Source organism: Ambystoma mexicanum, chromosome 3q, assembly GCF_040938575.1.
Source record: "Ambystoma mexicanum isolate Mex_15411 chromosome 3q, UKY_AmexF1_1, whole genome shotgun sequence".
Classification (NCBI taxonomy): domain Eukaryota; kingdom Metazoa; phylum Chordata; class Amphibia; order Caudata; family Ambystomatidae; genus Ambystoma; species Ambystoma mexicanum.
Window position 1 is genome coordinate 1,017,684,400 of NC_090926.1, and position 22,070 is coordinate 1,017,706,469.

The 22,070-nt window shown below is 50.9% G+C and overlaps 1 protein-coding gene across 3 annotated transcripts in view; it reads right to left on the minus strand.

Annotated features, from left to right (window-relative positions):
• RNF213 (ring finger protein 213) overlaps positions 1-22,070 on the minus strand; it is a 3,248,263-nt gene that overhangs the window by 2,413,636 nt on the left and 812,557 nt on the right. For all 3 annotated transcript variants that reach the window (XM_069655189.1, XM_069655190.1, XM_069655188.1), the window contains exon 13: positions 1,741-1,902. In XM_069655189.1, coding sequence (XP_069511290.1) covers positions 1,741-1,902 — 162 coding nt within the window. The remainder of the gene's footprint in view (positions 1-1,740; positions 1,903-22,070) is intronic.

The window sequence follows — 22,070 nt, forward strand, 5'->3', positions numbered from 1 at the left end:
GGGGACAAGAGGGGGGACGTCTGGAGGACTCCTTTAGAGCAGTTCGGAGGTCGGCAGCAGCTACAGGCTCTTTTCAGTTCAGTGGCACTTCGCAGTTTCAGCTACCAGCAGATAGCACCACTGCGGGTCTTGGACACTTGGACGTTCTTCGCTCCTCGAGTCCAGCACTCTGGCGAGGTGACTCGAGCTTGGGTCGTCCTGCTTCGGGAGCAGGATCTTCCTGGAGCTCTGGTCTGGCTTAAAGACGATGCACTCTACTATGGATTTCGCAACCCTTGGCACTCAATTCCTGCAGCAGCAAAGTAGTATAGCCAGTTGGGGAAGGTCTTCCAGCTAAGTTCGAATTGGGGTTATAGTTGGTCCCACTAACCCAAGGGAAGAAGTCGTCCTCTCAGGAGCTTCTCTAGTTGATTCGGAAAAGCAGTTTCAGCACAGCAGCAGGGGTTTACCGGGCAGTTCAACGGTCCAGGAGGATGCAGGAAGCTTATCTTCACGATTCCTTCGTCGGATGTTTTGTCCAGTGGTCGACTGACTTCTGTCCAAAAAGCCTCGCCTTTTATGCAGGTTTCTCCCATTCATGCACAGCCTAGCTGTCACTCACACAGCAGGGTGGCTGTCCTGCAAGGACAGCCAGCAAGCCAATCATGACTGGGTGCATTCAGTTTTCCAAGGAGACTAAAGACAGGGAGTTTCAGGCACCTCCCTCGCTTCCTGCCCTTCGACACACTGGAGCCAGAGGCAGGATTCAGCACTGAAGCCTGCCAAAGGCAATGCTAACAAAAGGGTTAGAACTGATTTGGCGCGCAGAGTAAAACCCAAGAAAGACTTCACTAACAAGAAAAAAAGAAGGCCGGGGCCATTTTGACAAAATGGTCACCCATGGGTGCTATACTGCAGCTGAGGGTTCAGCATGTGGTAGAAAAGCACAAAGGTAGGAAACATAAAACACTGCCACCAGCCATTTAAAGTCGTGAAGGGAACATAACAAATGTTACATGAGTAAGTAGACAAAGGGGCTACTAAGTAACCCCCACAGCACTCCACATAAGATGGTGTGTACTGGATCTACAGAGAGAAAAAGGTAGATCAAGTCAATTTCACTTTATTATTCTTGGAAACAGTAGTTCTCACAAGAAAAGGTATTTAAACTTTAAGAGAAGTCTAAATGATTTCTCTGTGACACTGCACTGAAGGTACTGTGTGTCAAAGAGTAGATGCCTATGGAGTTTGTCAGACTCCAAAAACAGAGAAAACAGACTCCAAAGCAGATCAAAAATACATGAGTGAGAAAAAGGTCTCACTCACTCCAGGATAAAAATTAAAAGTCCTAAAATCCAGCAAAAGAGCTGGGGGTCTGGTCTCTAAGGTTGGAGGGAATTAGCACAGAATTGAGAATTCTCCCCAACAGGGGATGTTGCATCATATGGCCTGTTGTAGTTTCCATCATCTTCAGCAACGAAAATGTCTGCTAGATGACGGTGCTGAGCTTTTAATTTTCAATTAAATACAGGAATACAAGAATAACAAGGCCAGCACTGCCATCTATTGGACATCTTCAGATGAACCCCTAGAAGGTCACATAATTTCAAGTGGTGGGGGGGGGGGGGGGGTGGATGTTCAGGGGCAGAAATCAAATTTCACTGAAATCCAAAACTCTGACATGTCTGACATGTTAATATTTACTCTCACATTAAATTAAGTTATGACCTACTCATGCAGAAGCTTAACAACTAAACATACCTTAAGCTCATCCATGAGTGAAATCTGAAGATATGCACCAATTGGCAAGTTTCTGTTTAGGACTGTGTGGAGCCAGATCTGTGTAGTTTTCAGGACATCCTTCAGAGTTTCAGCAACACTGGTTTGCTTTTGTGCTGTATTTACCAGCACATCGTTCAATTCCTGGAGTAAAATTGGAAGGAAAGTTTGAAAGATAAGGTATGCAACATAGATTAACAGGAAAAACAAGACTGAATAAGACATCACCATTTTCAGTCAAAAATACAATGACCAGCAGACGATTAGCAAGCCACTTCATGGACCTACTGGACACAAAGGTGTCTTTGGAAGTATCTACGTGATCCGACCGCGGATGATTTGCCCGCGGCCGGAAAGTTCGCATGAGAAAGGTGCGAATCACCAAAAGTGTGCACCTTTCTCCTGCAAACACACGTACATGCCCACACCCCCACCCCCACCCACAACACACCCCCCCACTTACCTTCTTCACGCTGAGTCCCTGGTGCGCCGTTCCCCTTCACTCTTGTGATCGGGAACTGGCGCCGCAGGCTCCTTTTATTATTATTATTTTCTTCTTTTACGGGGGCTGCAGGGGTTTCGCCCCACAAGCCCCCAGTCCGTTTTTTTTTCTTCGCGGGTGTGCTGTGGGGGTGTCTCCCACAACATCCCGCTCACTATACCACACAGTATAGTGAGCGGGGTGTTGCGGGGGACACCGCCGCAGCCCCCGCATTATTTTTTTGTTTTTTACTTACCTGCAATGCTACCATCAAAGGTTCGAACTTTTGGTGTTCAAACCTTTGGTGGTAGCATTTTTAGACCTTTTTGTACGTGCGACTGTATAGATACGGTCAAAACATACAACTCTTTGGACTGCCTCAAGTTGTGCTACTTGTGGAACCCCACCACTAAATACAGATTCGGTCCCATCATGTCATGATATATTCACATCCAATTGGGATACGTCTCATGGCATACGTAGGGTTTGTCCGGGGTGGACTGGCCTATAGGGAACTCTGGAGATTTCCCGGTGGGCCTCTGCACCCTGGGCCTCTTGTGTGGTATTTCCACATTTTCTCATACGAAAAGCATAGGGCTTGCTGAAAGTGTGTCATATGAGTCCACTTTGAACATGTCCAGTGATTATTTCCAGGGCCTCTTTTAGCTCCCAGTCCACCCCTGGGTTTGGGCTTTGACAGGAGTACTTCTCAGAACCACTACTGCTGTGCAGTTCTGGGAAGCCAGTCTTGGTGGATCAGACAAGGTTTAAATGCAAACAAACCAAACACACTTCACAACGAGGCAGAGCAGAAAGCTAGACTAATGCAGCTGTGGCTTGGTGAAATGTACAGTTGAAAAATATAGACTGTAAAGAAATGGATTGTGGGGGGGCGTGGCCTGGGCTCATGGCGTGAGGCCACGTGCCGAGATCCTCAATGATCCTTGCAAAAACGGATAATACTGAAATCCTGACGCCCACGAACATAGGGATCCTTTCGAGAACTCGCACTTGGACTTGTTCAAGGTGAGCTCTGCGTCGTCCAGCGCTTGGCATACCCTGTGTAGTGCTAGGTCATGTTCTTCCTGTGACTTGCCGTAGACTAGGACGTCGTCCGAATAATTCAGACAGTTAGGGACGTGCCTGATGACTTTGTGGATCTCCTCCTGAAAGATCTCGGCGGCCGAGGATATGCCAAAACTGAGTCTTTTGTATTGAAACAGGCCGAGATGAGTGACGAATGTGGTGATGTAGCGGGATTCCGGTGCTATTTCAATTTGGTGGTAACCTTTTGTGAGGTCTAATTTGGAGAAGATCCTTGCCCCATGAAGGAGGTGAATCATGTCCGTGATCCTGGGGGCTTGATGCCTCTCCCTTTCGATGGCTGTGTTGGCTCTGCGCATATCGACGCATAGCCGTATGGATCCTTCTGGTGACTTCTTTGGGACAGGGACGATGGGCGATACCCATGGCGTCGGGCCTGATACGGGTTCTATAACGTTCATTTTGATGAGCTTGTTCAACTCCTCTTCCACTTGTCTCTGGATATTAAACGGGATGCCTCGATAGTGTTGGGCCACTGGTTTGACCTGAGGGTTGATGTGGAGGTGCACTTTCCTGTTTCGCAGCTTGCCTAGGCCGGTGAAGAGTTTTGGGAACGATTGTTCGATTGAGTCCGGTTTTGTGAAATACTTGTGGGCCATCAGCTGGTATAGGATGTGTACCAGTCCCATGTCCACTGCTGTCCGGAAGCTCAGTATACACCCGCTGTTGGCTTCTGTGTCTAAAATGTATAGCGGGATCCTCGCCGAGTGCCCTTTATGTGTGCACCTGGCTGTGATCATGCCCTTGCATGGCAGGGGTGTCGTGGAGCCATAGGGGTATATGTCAACCGTGGCTTTTCTGACCTTTGGCTGTGTGGTCAAAGACTGATATGCGCTTTCACTGATAATGTTGACCGTCGCTCCGGTATCCACGAGAAACTTTAGTGGGGTGTCATTCACCTGGAGTGTTAAAATGGGGCTGTGTTGGGTGGCCGCCGTGTTGTCCTGTAGGGCCCATACGTAACCTTTCTTTCTCTGATCCTCCTCTGACGAAGGGGTGTCTGTACTGGTGGGGGATCTGGTCTCAACGTATCTTACAAAACGCTGCCTGTGTGATCTTCTCGTGTCCTCTGACGACCGTTTATCTTCATGTGTATATCGACTTCTGCGGTCGCTGTCTTCTTTCCTGGCACGCCGTCTTTCGCTGTCTACTGCAGGTCTGGGCAGGCTCTGTGGGGTGGGCCGGCGCCTTTCTTGGTAGCGATGTTTGGGAGTTGAGTGGACTGGGGCGTTCTTACACATGGCCCTGTAGTGGTCCATTCCCCCGCATGCGGCGCACTTATGCCCTACAGCCGGGCATGTTCCTGTGTGTGGGTATTCATAGCCACATTTAAAACATGTGGCATCGTGGTGTTTGTTGGCTTGACTTGGGTGGGTATGCAGTTTGTTGATCGATTCGGTGTTGTCACTGGGTTGGTGTATGGACACTTTTCCTAGGCTGTCCAGTCGCGAGTCCACCGCTGCTTCCATGCGAGCCAGCACCAGGATTTCTTCTAGCGATCGTTGTTTCTGTAGAAGCTGTTTGCGAAAAGGCTGTGAGAGGCATCCAGCTATTACTTGGGACCTGAGCGCCTCTTTATTGGAGTATCTATGGAATTCGCAATGCTTCAGTTTGATGCGTAGGCGCATCACAAAACTGTCTATGGACTCCCCCTTTTCCTGTCTTGTTGTGTGGAACACGTGGCGCTCATAATCCACGTTTGTATGTGGTGCGAAGTATTCGGACAGCTTGGCGTGTAGCTCCCCGTATGTGACTGTTTCAACGTTCAACAACTCCCCCGCAATGTCTCTTACCGCTGGTCCCACTGCCATGAACAGTGTGTTTTTTAGCCTCGTGTCGTCCGTCAGTCCTATGGCGCCTGTGTAGAACTTGAAGTCCCGTAGCCATATGTTCCATCTGGGCCCCAGATTGGAGGTATCTCTGATTTCAAATGGGTTGGGCATGTGCATGACTTGGGCTGCTCCTTCCTGGTGTGCCTGCTGGTTGTTGTCCTGTGCTGTGTCAGCGTTTCCAGGCGCCGGTCCTACCCCGCCCGAGGAGGACGCTGGCGTGGTCGCCGTGTCCGACATGACTGCCTAGCAGTAAAGAGTTCGTGTGGCGATATGCTGTGGCGCCTGGGGCTGTGCTTGGGCGGCAGCAGCAGCAGCCTTTCTGCTGTGTGAGGTGTCTGATTTTTTCCCACTTCACCGCTTCCCTGGCCTGCGCGGCTTCGCTCCACACGTGGGAGGGTTTGTCTTCTCTGGCTTCACTCCCTCGTCTCCTGCTGTGACCCGGGCTCGCTGGCACGCCTTCGCGTGCGCACCCGCGTGTGGAATATGGGCCTGTAACACGCGGGAGGCGGGGCCGCGCGTGGTCCGAGCTCCCGTGATTCCGGAGCGCCCGTGTGCCGTGGGCGCCCGTGTGAAGCGTGTGAGCTTTTGTCACGCGTGATGCGGGGCCACGCGTACCCAGTGTTCTCGTGACACTGGTGCTCTCATGGGCCGAAATCCGGGCCTTTGTCATGCGGGAGGCGGGCCGTGTGGAGTCGGCCGTCGTGCCCGAGGTGCGCCGACGCGCTGCACTGCTCGGCCGCAGACCTCGGCACGGTGCCAGCGGGGGTCCGTGCCTGCTCGTCGCCAGTGTTAGGGCGCCGCTTCCACCTGAAGCTGCCCCTTCTTAGAAGGCCCTGCTGGCGCAGGAAGGATACGCGGGAGCCGGGTATCGTACAACTGCCTTTATTGAATACATCGGCGGAACTGCCGAACCTGCCCTCGTCCCTCCCCTTCCCCTGACGTCACGTCCGGGACGTCATGTCCTGCGGGACCCAACAGGGGTCCGCCCACACAACGATGTGGGCAACCTGACAAAACCGCAACCACTTCCCGACCTCCGATTGAAATCTGACTGAAAAACAGAAGAGTGTTCATGGTGAAACACGGTGAAACAGTGAGCCCCCTGGGACCACAAGATGGCGGGCGCGGCGCACCGAGACTAAGGAAGGCAACGCCATCGGCAACTAATGCGAGGGGAGAGAGGTGCCCAAACTCCATCACCTGCTCGAGACAGCAGGCGTCCCCCTGCACACCGAATGGCACAGGGCGACTAAGACACAGCAGCCTGTGGACCGCAGCTGAGACGAGCTGAATACGCCAGAGCTGGGGAACGGCCAGCGCAGCGCGTGAATCAGGGAAGTAGGCATCCGTCACACTAGCCCGGTGACACCAGCCCAGAGCGCTAGCCGCTGGACTGAGCAAGCAGGGCACCGTGCCACCGCACTGAAGACTTGCGGGCAGCGTAGCCTCACAGCCCTGGGTCAGCTCGGCCTGAAGCTCGCTTGCAACAAGATAACCCTACTGCGAACACAAACATGGAACAGACACCTGGCACTGCGCGGGTGACATATTGCCTGCGAGGCACGGCAGTAACTAGCTGAGGACCTGAAATCATCCCACTGGGACCGTGCGAAGCAAAAAGGGTCGGACACCAAGCCCATATCGCTTGAGCACGACAAAGACCGTACCACGCGCCAAGCCCACTGGGACTTGAGACGTCAGGGCCAGTTTGAGCACCTGAGCCACAGAGGCACCAAAGATTAGACCACCGCACCAGTGGAGCACGAAAAGGGACTGGAGCCTTAACCTGACCCTATGAACTGTGAGTAGAAAGGAAGTGGGGCTCGCACTCAATTGTGTGATCACCCCCTAGTGGGTTACACATGGGAAAAGGCAGGCCAGCCAAGGCAGAAGACACCCTGGTACCCCCAATCCGGGACACACCCAACGTGGGGCAGCCCCACGCAGGATCCAACCCAATACACCAGAGCTGCACCCTCACAGAGTGAGGCCTGAATCATACGAAAGATACGGCAGAACAAGCTGGCAATCCAGCACTTGAACACAAACAACTCTGAGGGACCCCCCACACAAGTGGGGAGAGGCACGCCATACAGACTGCGCCCACTACACATCGCGAGTGAGTTCTGGGGACAAGCAGCCCACAGGAACGCAGCCACTACAACAGTGATGCACCACTACAACTCGTGGCTACCCAACAAATCACCCAGACCCAAAGGCACCCCATATGAACAGCTGGGCGCCAGGGGCCCCCACCATCACAGCGCCTGGGACGCAGTGATGACCCGGAACGACAAGGGGTACACGCAAAACAGAGGGGGCGAACAGTGGCACTGTGACACGAGTCGGAGAACCTATAGCCCGAATTAATATCCCCCAAAACACAAGGCCTATACACACACAAATCAATGCACCTTATGAATGAGTGGCACGTACGCCTGAAGGAATCCGCACTGGAAGGTGAGCAACACGAATTAGGAGCAAGCGTAACACCAAGGCTATAATCCTAACACAGCCACGTGACAACGGAATCATGCCCACAAATAAGAACAAGAAGGCGGCCACGATCATGGAATACTTTCACTCCGCCAAACAGAAAGGCCAACCGCACAGCACCCAAGAAGCGCTACCAACGCAGCCAAACAACGATGCCACCAATGGCAACGGACAGGTGCTGGAGGCAATTGCAGCACTAAGAGCTTTTATAGACTCTAAGATTGAAGAGGTTAAAGTTGATGTCTAACTGATGCGACAGGACGTCCGCAACCTTACGGAAAGGGTCACTAACGCTGAAATGGTGCTGAAGAAAACAGACACCACTAAACATCTAGAAAAGTGGATGTCAGAGTTACAAAGAAAGAACGCGGCATTGGAGGCACGGGCGGAGGATGCAGAAGGGCACGCCCGGCGCAACAACATACGCCTACTAGTGATCCCGGTAAGGAATGGAGGGGTCCAAACCGACGGACTTCATCAAAAACTTGATCCTGCAGGAAATTGGGGCAGAGGCACTGTTGCAAGGGTTCGTGGTCGAGAAGGCGCACAGATCTCTGCAGAAGAGACCACCACCGGGATCACATCCACGCCCTATGATAGCAAAGATACTAAACTTCTGCGACAGAGAACCCATTAAAATTCTCCAGAGAAGGTGGGGGTGGGGTTAGGTGGGGGGGGGGGGGGAACACGTCGAGACAATGCTAGTGTTGCTATATATCCGGACTACACACCGGCGGTACAAAGGTTAAGGAACTAATTCGTCCCATAAAGTCTAAACTCAGGAAACAACCTCAAATACAAGGCAAGGCTCAAAGAGCTCTACAAAGGGCGCACCATTTTTCTGGAAACACCGGAGGCAGCCACAATGTAGCTAGAACACAATAATCTGGACGATGGTCAAGAGGCAAACACTTGAACAACAGTTGGCCCATGAGAAGTACGGGAGCAGGTCAGACTCGCCAAAAGCAATTCCGTGGGTGAGCAACATGGAACAATGAGTCATCTTTGTAGCATCAAATGGCGGGAGCAAGACCAGACTCCCGAACAGAACCAACAGTCACACCCCACGAATTGGTAGGTGTTAGGCAGAAACCTGTGCAGTTCCCTCTGGGACCACTGCAAAAGATTTAAGACTACAGGTGTTTGGCAGTAAACCCACTTGGTAGCAGTCTGTACCACACAGATTCACTTGGTAGCTGTGGCTGAGCAGTCAGACTTCCCTCAAGAAGAGTTAGGCAGTATACAGAGTATTCACAATAGGTCAAAATAACAGTAGAACAAGCAAACACTGACCAGAGCTTGGTGTAAAAGATAGAATTATTTATTTAAAACTACATCCAATAAAACACACAGGCACTAATATTAAGCAGTTCAAAAACACGGTCACTAAAAGGTAGACACTCCCTTAAAAGAATATTAGACAAGTCTTTAAGTAAAGCCCCACTTATTTTCAGACAGCGGTGAGCGCTTAACGCAGTTGGCACTCTAATGATTCAGTTTAAAAGGGAGAGAAAGGCAGAGTATAAATTGAAACAGATCCCAACACTTTCACAAGAACACAGCAAGAGAGGAAGGCAGAATCAAACCGTGAAGTTAGAGCTCAGAAAGCCGGATCCACCTTAAGAGGATCAGAACGAAATGTGTCCAAGGTCACACGGTTGAAAAGTGCACACAAGTCGGAAAAGGTTCATGAAAAGTTGGACCAAAAGAAAGGGACCAGTTAGATGGTCAAGGCGGCCAGCCCAGTCCAGAAGGTTAAGGGATTATTATTACCTTGTAGCAATCTTTAGAAAGGGAGGCCTGGCGGACACGGTACCTTAAAGTGGTGAGAATACTCCAGCGGGGGCAGTTGTTCCTGGCAGCGGATGCAAGTCGGTGCTTCGTCCGGGGGGAGAGAGGATCTCGTCGGGGAGGAAGACAGGAGTCCGTTGCACTGCCAGGGAAGAAACCAGCCGCGGAGTTCTCAGTTAAAAGGAGCGGTCCTTTTATTCGCGGTCCAGTGGTAAATGGCTATCCGGTTGCCGGGGTGCTTGACACGGGCAATTCGACCACAAGACGTCCTGGGATGCGAGGAAATGAAGGTAAACTTGTTGTGCCCACCAGTCAGGGGAAGAAGACTCTCCAGCAGGGAGATCTTCTCTGTCGTCGGGAAGTGGTGAGTCGGTTCCACAGGGCTCCACCGGTGGTGTCGTCGTAGCAGGTCGGCTCAGCTTCTCCCTCTTCGGATTCTCAGGTCCTGTGGCGACTTCTGCAGTTCCATTCCCCAAAGCCCTGCTTTTATGCAGCACACCCCATTCACTTAGCCTAGCTGGCAATCAAACATGCTAAGTGGTGAGCCGGCCGGCTCACCACTTGGGCCAATCACACAAGAGTGCGACTTGAGTTACCTAGGTAACTCAGTCCAGGATGCCTAAACCCCACTCCCACACCCCCTTGTGGTACCCAGACAGAGTGGCACTACTTTTGGAGGCTTCTGTGGAGAAGCCCGCCAAAAGTGGAACAATGGGCTCGACTTGGGTTGGAGTCACAGAAGAGAACACAAACGCCATTTTAGTATCGAGTCCTGGCAAAAAATACCAACCGGCGAATTCATATTAAATAAATAAACCAGCGGTATGTTCGAGGCTATGAGAATTAAATAATTAAAGTTGGTAGCCTCCAACAATGGGAAAATTCCATAGGGATATATTCGCGGTCGAATATAAAAAGTAGTATCCACTGCCACCAGCCAAAACTCGATCAGGGGGGACGGAGAAGTGCCCCCTTGACAAACAGACCCCGGGGCAATTGAATTGCCCCGGCCAGTACATCCACAATATGATGGTTTGTACCGGTTTCTGTTCATAATTTGGGACTAGTAAAGCCAATGGTGACTTTACATGCCCTGGGAGACAGTAGTCAGTCCCAGGGTATGGAGTCTATGGTGGGGTGTCACTATGACACCCCTGTGTCACTGCACGGAGGGTGCTGTGTAACACACATAGTAAAAACTGTCACGCTCACCTGATTCCCACGGAGGCGCAGGTCTGGCTTCGAGTGCTGATGCTTCTTCTATGGTGAAGCGCAGGACTCTGAAGATGGACTCACTGGCTCGCAGGAATATTCCCCTGTGCGTGAAAAGGGAGTATTACCTACAGACTGAATAATGCTCAAGCCTCCCACTCCCTTCCAACCCTCCACGATACTCTTCCTCGATTCCCCGTGAAGTCTCACCTTAGGGTCTGGAAGGATGAGTTCTCCATCCTGCTTCTGATGCAGGGGCACGTTGAAACCCAGTTACTTCACTGGATTGAGGTTTGAAGGGAGTTCAAATAAGCTTGACTATTCAGGTAAGGCGCTGTAAGAGTTCTGTAGCAAGTTCAAAAGTTCAAGCTTAATAATAATGTTCATTGTCTTATTGCAGCAAGCGCTAACGCTTATGTCTTTTTCCCCTTAGGGGCCGGGGTTCGGAATGCCGGAGATATGGCGCCGACCCGAAGTGAAACGTGCAGTTCCAGTAAATGACAGGTAAGTTCTAGATGAGCGTTCGGGTAATGTCTTTGCATTCGCTCATTCAATGTCTGTCTTTTTTCCCCATAGGGGCCGGGGTCCGGAATGCCAGGAAGCGGCAGGACCCGAAATGAAATGGGAATGACCCAACAGGTAAGTCTTAGAAGGAAACTGAGCTTTTCCTATTCCCTTCCTTCTCTCACCTTGTGTTATTGTCTTTTTCGCTCTAGGCTATGGGATGTGGCTGCGGATCCGGGTGATCGCTGCTGAAGATGGAGGTGCCCAGGAAAGGTGAGTGAAATGCAGCGCTGCAGCGATCGAAGCGAAATGCTTTTAAAATGAAGTCTTCCGTTTCAGGATCGTCGGTGTGAAGTCTCCGTGATGCAGCTTTAGCAGGTAAGGTCTTCTTTCTCACCAATTCTCTCTTAGCAGGTGACCCAGGATGCCGACAGGCGTGGCTGAAGTCCAGAAGCAGGAGCTGACACGGTGAGCGTCCAGCTGCGAGGAGCAGAACAACGCGAAGCGTGAGTTGCTGATCGGGCGTGGTTTAAATAGCTTTGGAAGAAGTTCCAGGTATGTATCCTTCCACCGATCAGGTATGTACCCTTCCCCGACCACACTCAGGGGAAAGTAGTTCCACAGGTAAAGTAGTTCCATTCAGGCCTCAAGAGGGCCTGGATGTAGCAGCATGGTCTGCATCAGGTAAGTGCACCTTAAAACACTTGAACACATGTCTAGCTTTATGAGCCTGGCGCCTAAGGCGCCAGGACAGGGGTCCAACATGAGCCTGGCGCCTAAGGCGCCAGGACTGTGTCCAAAGGGTCCCAGCTTGGGCCCGCTGGCACTTCCCTGGGGGAAATGATGCCTGCCTCTGGGGTTGCTGGGTCGGACCTGGCTCCTTGGAGGTAGGCATCATGACAAAAACACATGAGACCCTATGGAGTAAAGGACCTCATAGCCCATAAAACACATTAACAGTCAAAGGAACACCATAAATCATGTCAAGAGTGGGAGAAAGAGTCTCACTCTTGGCAGGAGAAAAAAACAAACTCCAGAAATCCAGCAAAGCTGCGGGGGACTCACTAGGTTAGGAAATTCAGCCTAAACAGAGAATTCTCCCTAACACTAGGCGTCAGCCAGTTGTTGATACGCCACAGCCCGCACGCCGAAGCCCGGATGGGTCGAGCAGTTGCGGGGGCGCTCGAGTGCCAAGGTTGAAAAGTGGCAGCTGAGCGCAGTTTGTTAATTAAAGTTTGGTTCAGAAGTTATGACGGTTGGAATCCTACACAGGGTGAGGTATGTGTCCAAAATTGCGTGAACGTGGCTCCACACTATGGGGTCCCTACCGCGGGGGCTATCCAGGGAAGTAAAGTGGCCAGAGGCCAGGAGGGCCGGAGGGTGGACGGAGGGACCCACACACCACAATGGCCAACGAACTCAAAGTGATAACATGGAATGTCCGAGGTTTGGGAACATACATATGCAGAAATAGGGTGAAATCCCTCAACAGAAAGAGGGTGGCCATCGCGCTGCTACAAGAAACCCACCTGACCAAGAAAACCATGGCCACAATAGCGGATCACTGGGACGGGAAGTGCTATGGTGCCCATTACTCTAAATACGCCAGAGGGGTGCTCGTATGGATAAGCCCAGCGACTCCGTTTAAGCTGCTGGGCAGGGAGGCAGACCCGGAAGGCAGGTTCATAATAGTGAGAGGATGCATTGAGCAGGTGGAGGTCTGCATAATTAACTCATATTTCCCCAACCACGGGATCCCTAAACACCTAGACAAGCTGGGGACCAAATTAGCCCAAAGCCGCAAGAGCTTATTTATATGTAGAGGGTAACCTCAACTGCGTCAGGGACTGAGAACTAGACAGGTCGAGACCATCGGTGGTCAAGAGTGACGCCGCAACTGGAGCATTGAACACACTAATAGAGGCCCTAGATCTAGTAGATGTGTGGAGGGAGATGCACCCCACAGACAAAGGTTATTCTCATTACTCATCACCACACTCACTCCACACAAGATTAGATTACATATTTGTGGTCAAAGGGCACCAAACGCAAATTGACTCAGCACAATACTTAGGCAGGTCCTTATCAGACCACTCGCCACTGCAGATCAACTGGCGAATGCGGGGTCCTAGACCACCCATACCACTATGGCGTATGGCACCAGACTCCCCCAACAGACCCGGCCTTCACGGAAGGGCTGCGAGAAAAAAATAGAATATGTGGAAAAGAATGTAGGTAGTGTTGAAAGATGGGGCACAGTCTGGGAAGCAATGAAGGTTGTGGTGAGGGGCGACGCAATCGCGGGAGCGGTGGGGTATACGGAGGACACTGAGAACCGAACTGGAGAAACTGGAGGAGGAGATAAAACACAGGGAGTCAAACACAAGGGGAACAAGGGAAGAGGAGGCTGGCCAAATTTGACTTTGCAGTGAAAACTGCGAAGGCACACGCTGAGGGAGACAAACCAGGCAGATTGCTGGCGTGGCTGTGCAAGAGAGCACCCGCGATCCCAATCCACGGAGATCAAGGACGCTACGGGCACAACACGCAAAATGCAGCAGGAAATCTATGACACATTCCGAGAATTCTATTCCCGCCTGTACAGCCATGACCACCAAGTGTCACAAAATGAAATATTAGATACAATGGATGAGGTCGGTCTCCCAAAAATAGACTCGACACAGAAAGAGTCCCTAAAGGCGGAAATAACAGGGGAAGATATTACCGAAGCAATACGATCGCTCGCCTCCAGTAAAACACCGGGAAGCGACAGACTCCACCCAGAATTCTACAAAACATATGAGACAACTCTCACACCTGTTCTGCTAGAGGTTTTCCGGGAAGCATATACCAACGGAGAACTGCCAACATCTATGAGGGAGACCCTAATCATATAATACCTAATCCTGGGAAAACAATGAATGAATGCGATTCATATCGCCCCCTTAGCGATACTAAACTATGACGTACAAATCCTAACCACCATATTGGCCAAACGCCTGAATAAAATAATGGGGAGCTGAATACACAGCGATCAAAACGGTTTCATACCAGGGCGTAGCACTGCGCTTAACTTGCGCCGAGTACAACATATACTTGAGCAAACAGCGACATCCCAAGAACAGTACGCTATACTCTCCTTGGCCGCCACAAAGGAGTTGACTCGATATTTTGGGAATGGCTGGTGGCAACGCTGAGGGAATTTGGTTTCGGAGAGGGATTCATTCGATGGGTGCAGATACTATACACGAACCCTAAGGCCAGGGTTAAAACGGGGAGGTTGGTGTCAGCTATCTGGGACATTAGGAGAGGAACAAGACAGGGATGCCCATTATCTCCGATGCAATATGTACTGGGTCTAGAGCCCATAGCAGGGCACCTTAGGAAGCAGCACTTGGATGCTGGTATCTGGGTGGGAGCGGAAGGGACACCTCCTGTCGCTCTATGCGGACGACGTGCTGCTGTACGTAAGGAATCCGCACCTAAACGTGTCGGTGATCCTCGACATACTCGATGACTATGCAAAAGCATCCGGGATCCACTTCAGCAGGACCAAATCCTGCATATTTCCACTGGCAGGACTGAAGGGGAAGGCTGTGCAAGAACTACCAATGGTGGGAATCAACTGGGAAGGGGACACGTTCAAGTATTTGGGGGTGCACATTAGACACTCATCGGGACAAATGCATGAACACAACATGGCCAAGGTGGTGCAAGGTCTGAAGAGGTCCATGAAGTTCTGGTCGAAACTACCACTGTCGCTATTAGGCAGGGTAGCCATCACCAAAATGATTATCCTCCCGAGGTTCCTGTACTTCTTCAACAACGTGCACTACTACATACAAGCATCCTTCTTTCGCTCCCTAGAGAAAATGCTTCGGGACGTCTTGTGGGGCCCTGCACGTCACAGGCTCTCATTGGCAATACTGTACTTGCCGTTCGACAAGGGCGGGGTGAAATTCTCCAATCTAGAAAAGTATTACCTGACGACCCAACTCAGCTGTGTAGTCAAATGGCAAGCAGACAAACCCACCCTAGGAACAGACTTACTACAACACCTAGTGGCCCCCACCCAACTGAAAGAAGCACTATGGGTCAAACTTGAGGGCCCACAACATGCACACTATTGATAACACTTGGCAGGAAGGTCTGGAAGAGAGCATGCGACTTACTAAAACTAGTAAACCCCTATTCACCAGAGGTGCCGATAGTGGCCGACACAGGCAGGGAAGGTTCAGACATGGCGATAGTGAGAAAATAGGAAGAGATGGGGATATACACATGGGGCGATGTATATGAAGACGAGACCTTCTGGGAATTTGCTTCACTGCAAGAAAGAGGGGCTAACGACTGGGCAATTCCTCTGGTACGACAGAGTCCGGGAAACTGCTAGAGAAAAATGGGGGGATTGGCAGGAGGAACCACAAGAGAGACTGCTACTGACCGTGTTGTACAACCTGAATGATGGCTGGAGACTGACATCTAGGTTGTATCGCATTCTGATAGATACACCCAACCCCAAAAGTACATCGCTAAAAGAGCAATGGGAAAAAGACTTGGGAATGGGAGAGAACATTGGGCTTTCCTAAAGCCGTATCCAGGAACCAACGTTTCAAACTAATACAATGTAATGTGCTGTACCGCACATACATGACACCACACAGCACAGCCATGTTCAAAAAGGAAGCGAGTTCCCAGTGCCTGTGGTGTAAGGGTGAGAGTGCCGACGTGCTACATGTGTTTTAGGAGTGTTTGCGAGTGCACAATTTCTGGGTATGAATAAACAAATTAACAAGGGGGGTCCTGGGAGTCCCTCTGCCAGACATTAGTCCTGGTTACGAGAGACTTACCCAGAGTCTTGGGTATGAATAAAGCAAGCATGTAGCGAGGCGGGAATAAAGAGATGAGTGGTAACTTAAGGAATGCCTGCTTGGCGCCTATCCCCGGATCAGCAAGCACAAACACGTAATCAGGTTCATGGACCTGGCCTGTATTCTGGCCAAAAGAAACATTGCCATGGCCTGGAAAACACATACGGGGCCGCAATGTGTAAAGTGGCGCAAAGAATTTGAAAGGTGGGCAGAGGCAGAGACCAAGGTGTGAGTGGAGAAAGCGACCAGATCAGAGCCAGATGGCATTGACAAATGTGTGGCATGGAAAGCACTACTATGGGACATGTTTCACCCGTCCGATGATAAGCCCCCATGAACTCTCCCACTGCAGTAAATTACACCTGAAGAGTGCCTAAACAATCAAAGCCCTCCGATACGCAAACACCTCCCAACCGAGATAAGGGACCGGTAACCACCTCCCCGAACACTGAATCATTTGCCCCAAGAACAATACGCAGAACACAAACACGTGTAGGAAGTTGTTGTTAAAGGTTATTTCTTGTGAAGAAATGTTTGAATAATGGGAATGTTTAACATTTGTAACTAACAAGCATCGGCATGCGATGAGAGTATTGAAATGCACAACTAACTAAGCAAATGCCAAAAAAAACCTCCAAAAATAAGTAAAGAAATGGATTGTCCACATAGGCAAGTACGGAACAAGTTACCTACCTGTAACTATTGTTCTCCAGCATTGGTCTGGCATGGATTCACATGCTCATGAATATTACCCGTCAGGCCGGGAATCCTCGGTTAAAGAAAATCAGTTTAATTTTCACTTACAAACTGTATTTCTCTCTAAACCTATTACTGTCCTCTGGGTCATACTACCCCCAGGCAATGACAGTCTTCTCCCTAAGCCCCTCGTCTGGCAGCCATCTTCAGATTTGGTAAGCACATAAAGTGGCATTATGACCAAGAAGAGCCGCAGAGGGGTAGGAGGGAGGTTTTGCAAGTGAATTCATGCCAGACCCACGCTTGACAATAGTTACAGGAAGGTAACTTGTTCCTTCTCCAGCATGGGGTGTGGCATGGATTAACCATGCCAGATCCATCCTGGAGAAGACATGCTTTACTTACTGTAAAAGCATTTCTGATGATTGTATCTGCTTAGATTCACATGCTCTGCATATAGTCCGACATCCAGTGGTCACTGCAGGGTATTGCATCTCGTCTTTCGAGAATCGAAAAGGGACGTCGACGTAGGCGTGCCTGTAACAATATCCCTATCGTGACGTGTAGTGTACCCAAAATCCCTCACGCGTTGAGGTCCCTCCGATTGTTTTTTTCCACCCAGTATACTGATGGCCTTAGGCGGAGCTCATCAGAGGCATTGTCAATTGTCCCTTCAACCTTTGGTCGAATAGTTTATATAAACTATTAAGATCACCCTATCCGTCCCTTAATTCGACGGCTGTTCCAGATCTCAGCCGAAGACTTAAACCAACAGACTTTCGACAGACAGTGATCCAGTCGGCACTGCCGACCACATGACCGGGCCTTCCAGCTGGCCTACACAGTAGGGAGTGTGGGGTCGTGGTGGACATGTCTTTGCAATCTGAGAATGCCTTTCCCTTTCCTTCCTCTTTGGTCTTAGTCATCCTACCTATCCTCAGCTATAGAGAGGACTCTGTTTAGAACTTCTGGGCACAAGCAACGTCCAGCGAGTGCAGGGCCCTTTCAGCCGGTGACAAAGTCTTTGGAAAAAACACAGGTACCACCAAAGGCTTGATGAGGTGGAATTCTGATGGAACCTTTGGCATAAAGGAGGGGTGCTTCCGCAGCACAACCCTCAACTAGTGGAAGTCAAATACGGCTGTTTACAGGATAGGGCCTGGATCAAACCTACCCTCCTGGCAGAGGTGATGGCCACAAGGAAAGCCCTTTTCGATGAGAGCAACTTGAGGTGGCCTGATGCATAGACTCGAAGGGGGCCCCCCCCATCAGCCTCATCAGCACCACGTTGAGTACCCACGCAGAGGCGGGAGCCGTAACCAGTGGGAAAGATTGAAACAGTCCTTTGAGGAACTCCTTGAAGAGACGGTGAGACCAAAGACGACAGTCCTGGAGACCTGGTGTAGCGGGAGATAGCCGCCAGATGCACCTTGATAGAGGTGTGCGCCACTCCGTCCTTGGCCAAGGATACCAAGTATGGAATAATTTGCAGGCCGTAGCCGTAACCCTCAGAGAGGTGATCTTCTGCGACCGGCACTACATAGCGCCGTAGCACTTCAAAGGCGACGATGCTCTGGCCTTGGCAAGGTCCTCGCTGCAGTCCGCTGGGAACTTGTATCCTCCAAGCTCTAGGGCTGCAGGAGCAAAGCCCTCAGGTTCAGCGATCATGGGTCGTGATGCAGGATTGCATCTCCTTTTGTGTTGATAAGAACCAGGACCACTGCCAGTTTGACTGTGGGCAAAGCCGACAGGCTGAGAAGGTCTGGGTAAAAAAATCTGCCTCGGCCACGCCGGGGCGATGAGTATCATCCTGCATCAGCACTGTTCGAGTTGATTGATGACTCGCAGCAGGCAGGAGAGCCAACAGCGGGAATGTGTAAAAAAAAACAAAAAAATACAAAAAAAAAAAAACAGGCCTTACCACGAGAAGGAGAACACATCCCCCATGCTATTCGGTTGGTGCAATCTGCTGGCAAACTTCGGGTATTTGGTATTTGCTGCTGTTAGGAAAGATTCCATAATTGTATGCAATTTTCCCTCCATGTGTCAACACCCAAACTCTTTGCTGCTGTTTTACACCCTGATCTAGACTCTGCCAGAGAAGCACAGCCCTCTGCTGCACTTCTCTGGGCTTTCGCTCACTTTTATGGGGAAACTGACATGCCCTTAAGACAGTCAGTATTGGGAGACTTTGTTTCCCTTAGTCCTTTCCTCATGTTGTGGCTTTTGTGCAACATGTAACAAGAGTGCACTGTAACTTACTTTACAGCACCCTTGGGTCTCTAGTCTTTCCAAGGGCCCTAGAAACTCTCGCTGGACTTTTTATGAACTGTGCAGATGTGTCGAGGCAGGACTGGTGGCAGCTATCGTTTTCATGCATTTTTAACCCTTTTTTGCCATGTTAACTGCGCTTACCGCGCTTGGCACGAATAGGTGGCCTGGCTCCAAAATGGCCATGCCACGAGGTTCTATGTCCTGTCCTTTGGCCATCTTGCCCCTTCACCTTCCCCAGGTCGAGCAGACCCGGGTTAGTCCTTATTTGGTCAAGCACTTTCCCGCGAAACCCCAATGCTTTTCGCTGGCTTCTGCATGCCCTGTGTGTGTGCCTCCAGAATGTGGGCTGGGATGTCTGTTCCCAATACATATCCTGGGTGCCAGAGGGTCTGGAGTGTCCTAAATGCCTGGACCACCGTGGTCGGTGATTTGTCCACGTATGGAGTGAGTGTTTGTGAGCAGATCTCCCATTGGGTCCTCTCCGTTTTGGTGCAAAGGGAACTTTGGATAAGAGGAGGCTGGAAACACCACTACCATGTCGATCTCCTGAGTTCACACGAACAAAGGATAAGGAGCCAAGTATCCTGCAACAAAAAGCCAAGTCGAGGAACCGCTGGTGACCCGCTGGAAGATTTGGCACCCTAAGCCCGCTGTCGTCCCGTGGGACCCCTCTGCATCTGATCGTCCTAGAAGGTCTGCGAAGAGGCTTCGACCCATTGGAATAGTGGGATCAACTATTCTCGGCACCTTCAACAAACCCTACAAGTAAGCCTCTTCGGAAGTGTCCCTGGGCCATCCAGTGGGCTGACCAGCTTACACGGGACGTTTGCTCTGATACCGCCGCCGTTTCGAGGAGGCCTTCAAAACCTGGTATACTGCTTGCTCTCGGTCCACGGCACCCTCATGCCGAATTTCGTACACTTTGCATTCCCAGGTCTGAAGTGAGATGAGTGCGCCCGGACTGGAGTAAACATGGTTACCGTGCTGCCCTGCTGTGGCAACAACCTGTGCAAGTTTGCTGCCTTTGTGACCCCCCTTGCCCCTGAAGCCTGCTGCAGTGGAGTTGGGCCGATTCCTCCTCCCAGAGCGGAGAAATCGCCACTGTCCCGTTTGGGAATCCTCGCTTTATCTCTGAGTCCCGGTATTTAGACGTCCCGATTGTCGCATTCGAACCTGCTAGCGAAGTGGACTGTACTGGCGAAGTTTGGGTCTGCCTGCATCGGGGACCGGTGAGTAATCCTTACCCCAACCGTGGCCCCTAGTGCAGGAGCCCATTTTTACGCACAACGTGGCCTCTGTGGGCCCCTTTCCTTTCCACCGCTATTGCGAAATAGCGACTCCATCCCGCGTTCTCAATCTGCCTCTGCCCTCAAGTGGTGGCCCTGCTTGAATAGTGGGAACATGTTCTTCATCGCCTCATCCACCGATCTGAGCTGCTAGAGACCCTTGAAGAGACCATCTTTTGTCCAGTGGCACAAGTCGATCTGGGGCCTGCCCCACTAGATGAAGATGCAGTCCAACTGGTCCTGCCGAGGTTCCGACTGGTGGGAGCGCAACTCCCTGCTGAGAGTCCGAGATGGTGTTCTTGACTCCCGTCAGGTGAAAAGGGCGGGGTACATCTTTTGTCCGACGGCCCAGTGCCACAAGTCCTGTGCCGCTTTGGAGAGTGGCAGGGATCGAGTGCCCCCCTGCTTCTTGATGTAGAACATTGTGGTGGTGTTGTCTGTCCATGAAGATCCTCACCACCTTGCCCCTCAGAGACGGAATGAATGATTTGAGGCCCCAGCTCCCGGATATTGATGTGAAGATCCTTCTCCTCCACCTGCCACAGGTCTCTGGCGTGCAAACGTCTAGTGGGCTCTACAGCCTTCCAGGGAAGCGTCTGTGGTGACCGTCTCCTGGTATGGGAGGCTTTCAAACCCTGTCCCCCGGGTGACGTTGGAGGTAACGCCCCAGCACCATATCGCCTGACAGAACTCCACGTCGAGTGGGATCTTGTCTGCGAATCTTCCAGACACCTGAATCAAGCGTGCATACAGGAACTCCTGAAGAAGTTGCATCCATAACCTGCAGAGCTGGATACCTTAGATGCAAGACGACATGCAGAGAAGCAACTTGATGGTCTACACCATGGGGGTATTCAGTGACAACAGCCGTTGCACTTACCCCAGAATGGCCGCTACGCTCTCCTCCGAGGGCAACTTCGAACGAAGTTAGACGATCTTTGCCCTTGAGGGGCACTGAAATGCACCGACAAACGGATCCCTGCTGTCGGCAGATGGAGAAACGAGCACACATGGTCTTTTTTGTCAAAAATAAAAACTTTTTCCAACAAAAAGCGAAAAATGTAAAAGTAACTCACGGAGCAAAACTCAAGGACGCCCAACACTGAAACGTGCTGTAAAAATCTAAAGATGGCTGCCAGAGGAGGGGCTTAAGGAGTAGACTAAGTGGCTGGGGGCAGTATGTCCCAGAGGACAGTGATTGGTTTAGAGAGAATTACAGTTTGTAAGGGAAAGTGAAACTTTCTTTTACAGAGCATTCCCGGCCTGACTGGGAATATTCATGAGCATGTGAATCCATGCCAGAACCCATGCTGGAGAACAAAACATTTACTAAACACACAGTTGCATTATGCAACGATCACTAGGCGGGCAAGTAAAACAATATGCACATTGTTGGGAAGGAGCTAGCGCATTCCTTCACCCCCAAGCACCTTAGAATTAGGCTTCTTTTGACTGCTTCTAGGCACTAAAAGAGACCAGAGGGGAGGAGGTGCACTGAGAAACGCTTTTCGTGCAGATATAATCATATAGACAGACATGGGCAGGCACTAAAAGAAGGCAGTTGTTAGCCGAGCGTGGAGGAGTTTGCAAAGTGGTCGCGTCAGCATGTTGCATATATATAACCCCGACTACTACCCTACTGTGTTTCAGGCTATCAAAAGGTTACATACACTGGGTTTGGAAATCCATGTCGAAGGTGATTGGGACATGGGCTTGGAATCTATTTAGAACTTGGGGTTGGAAGAGATTCTCTGCAATTGCCATT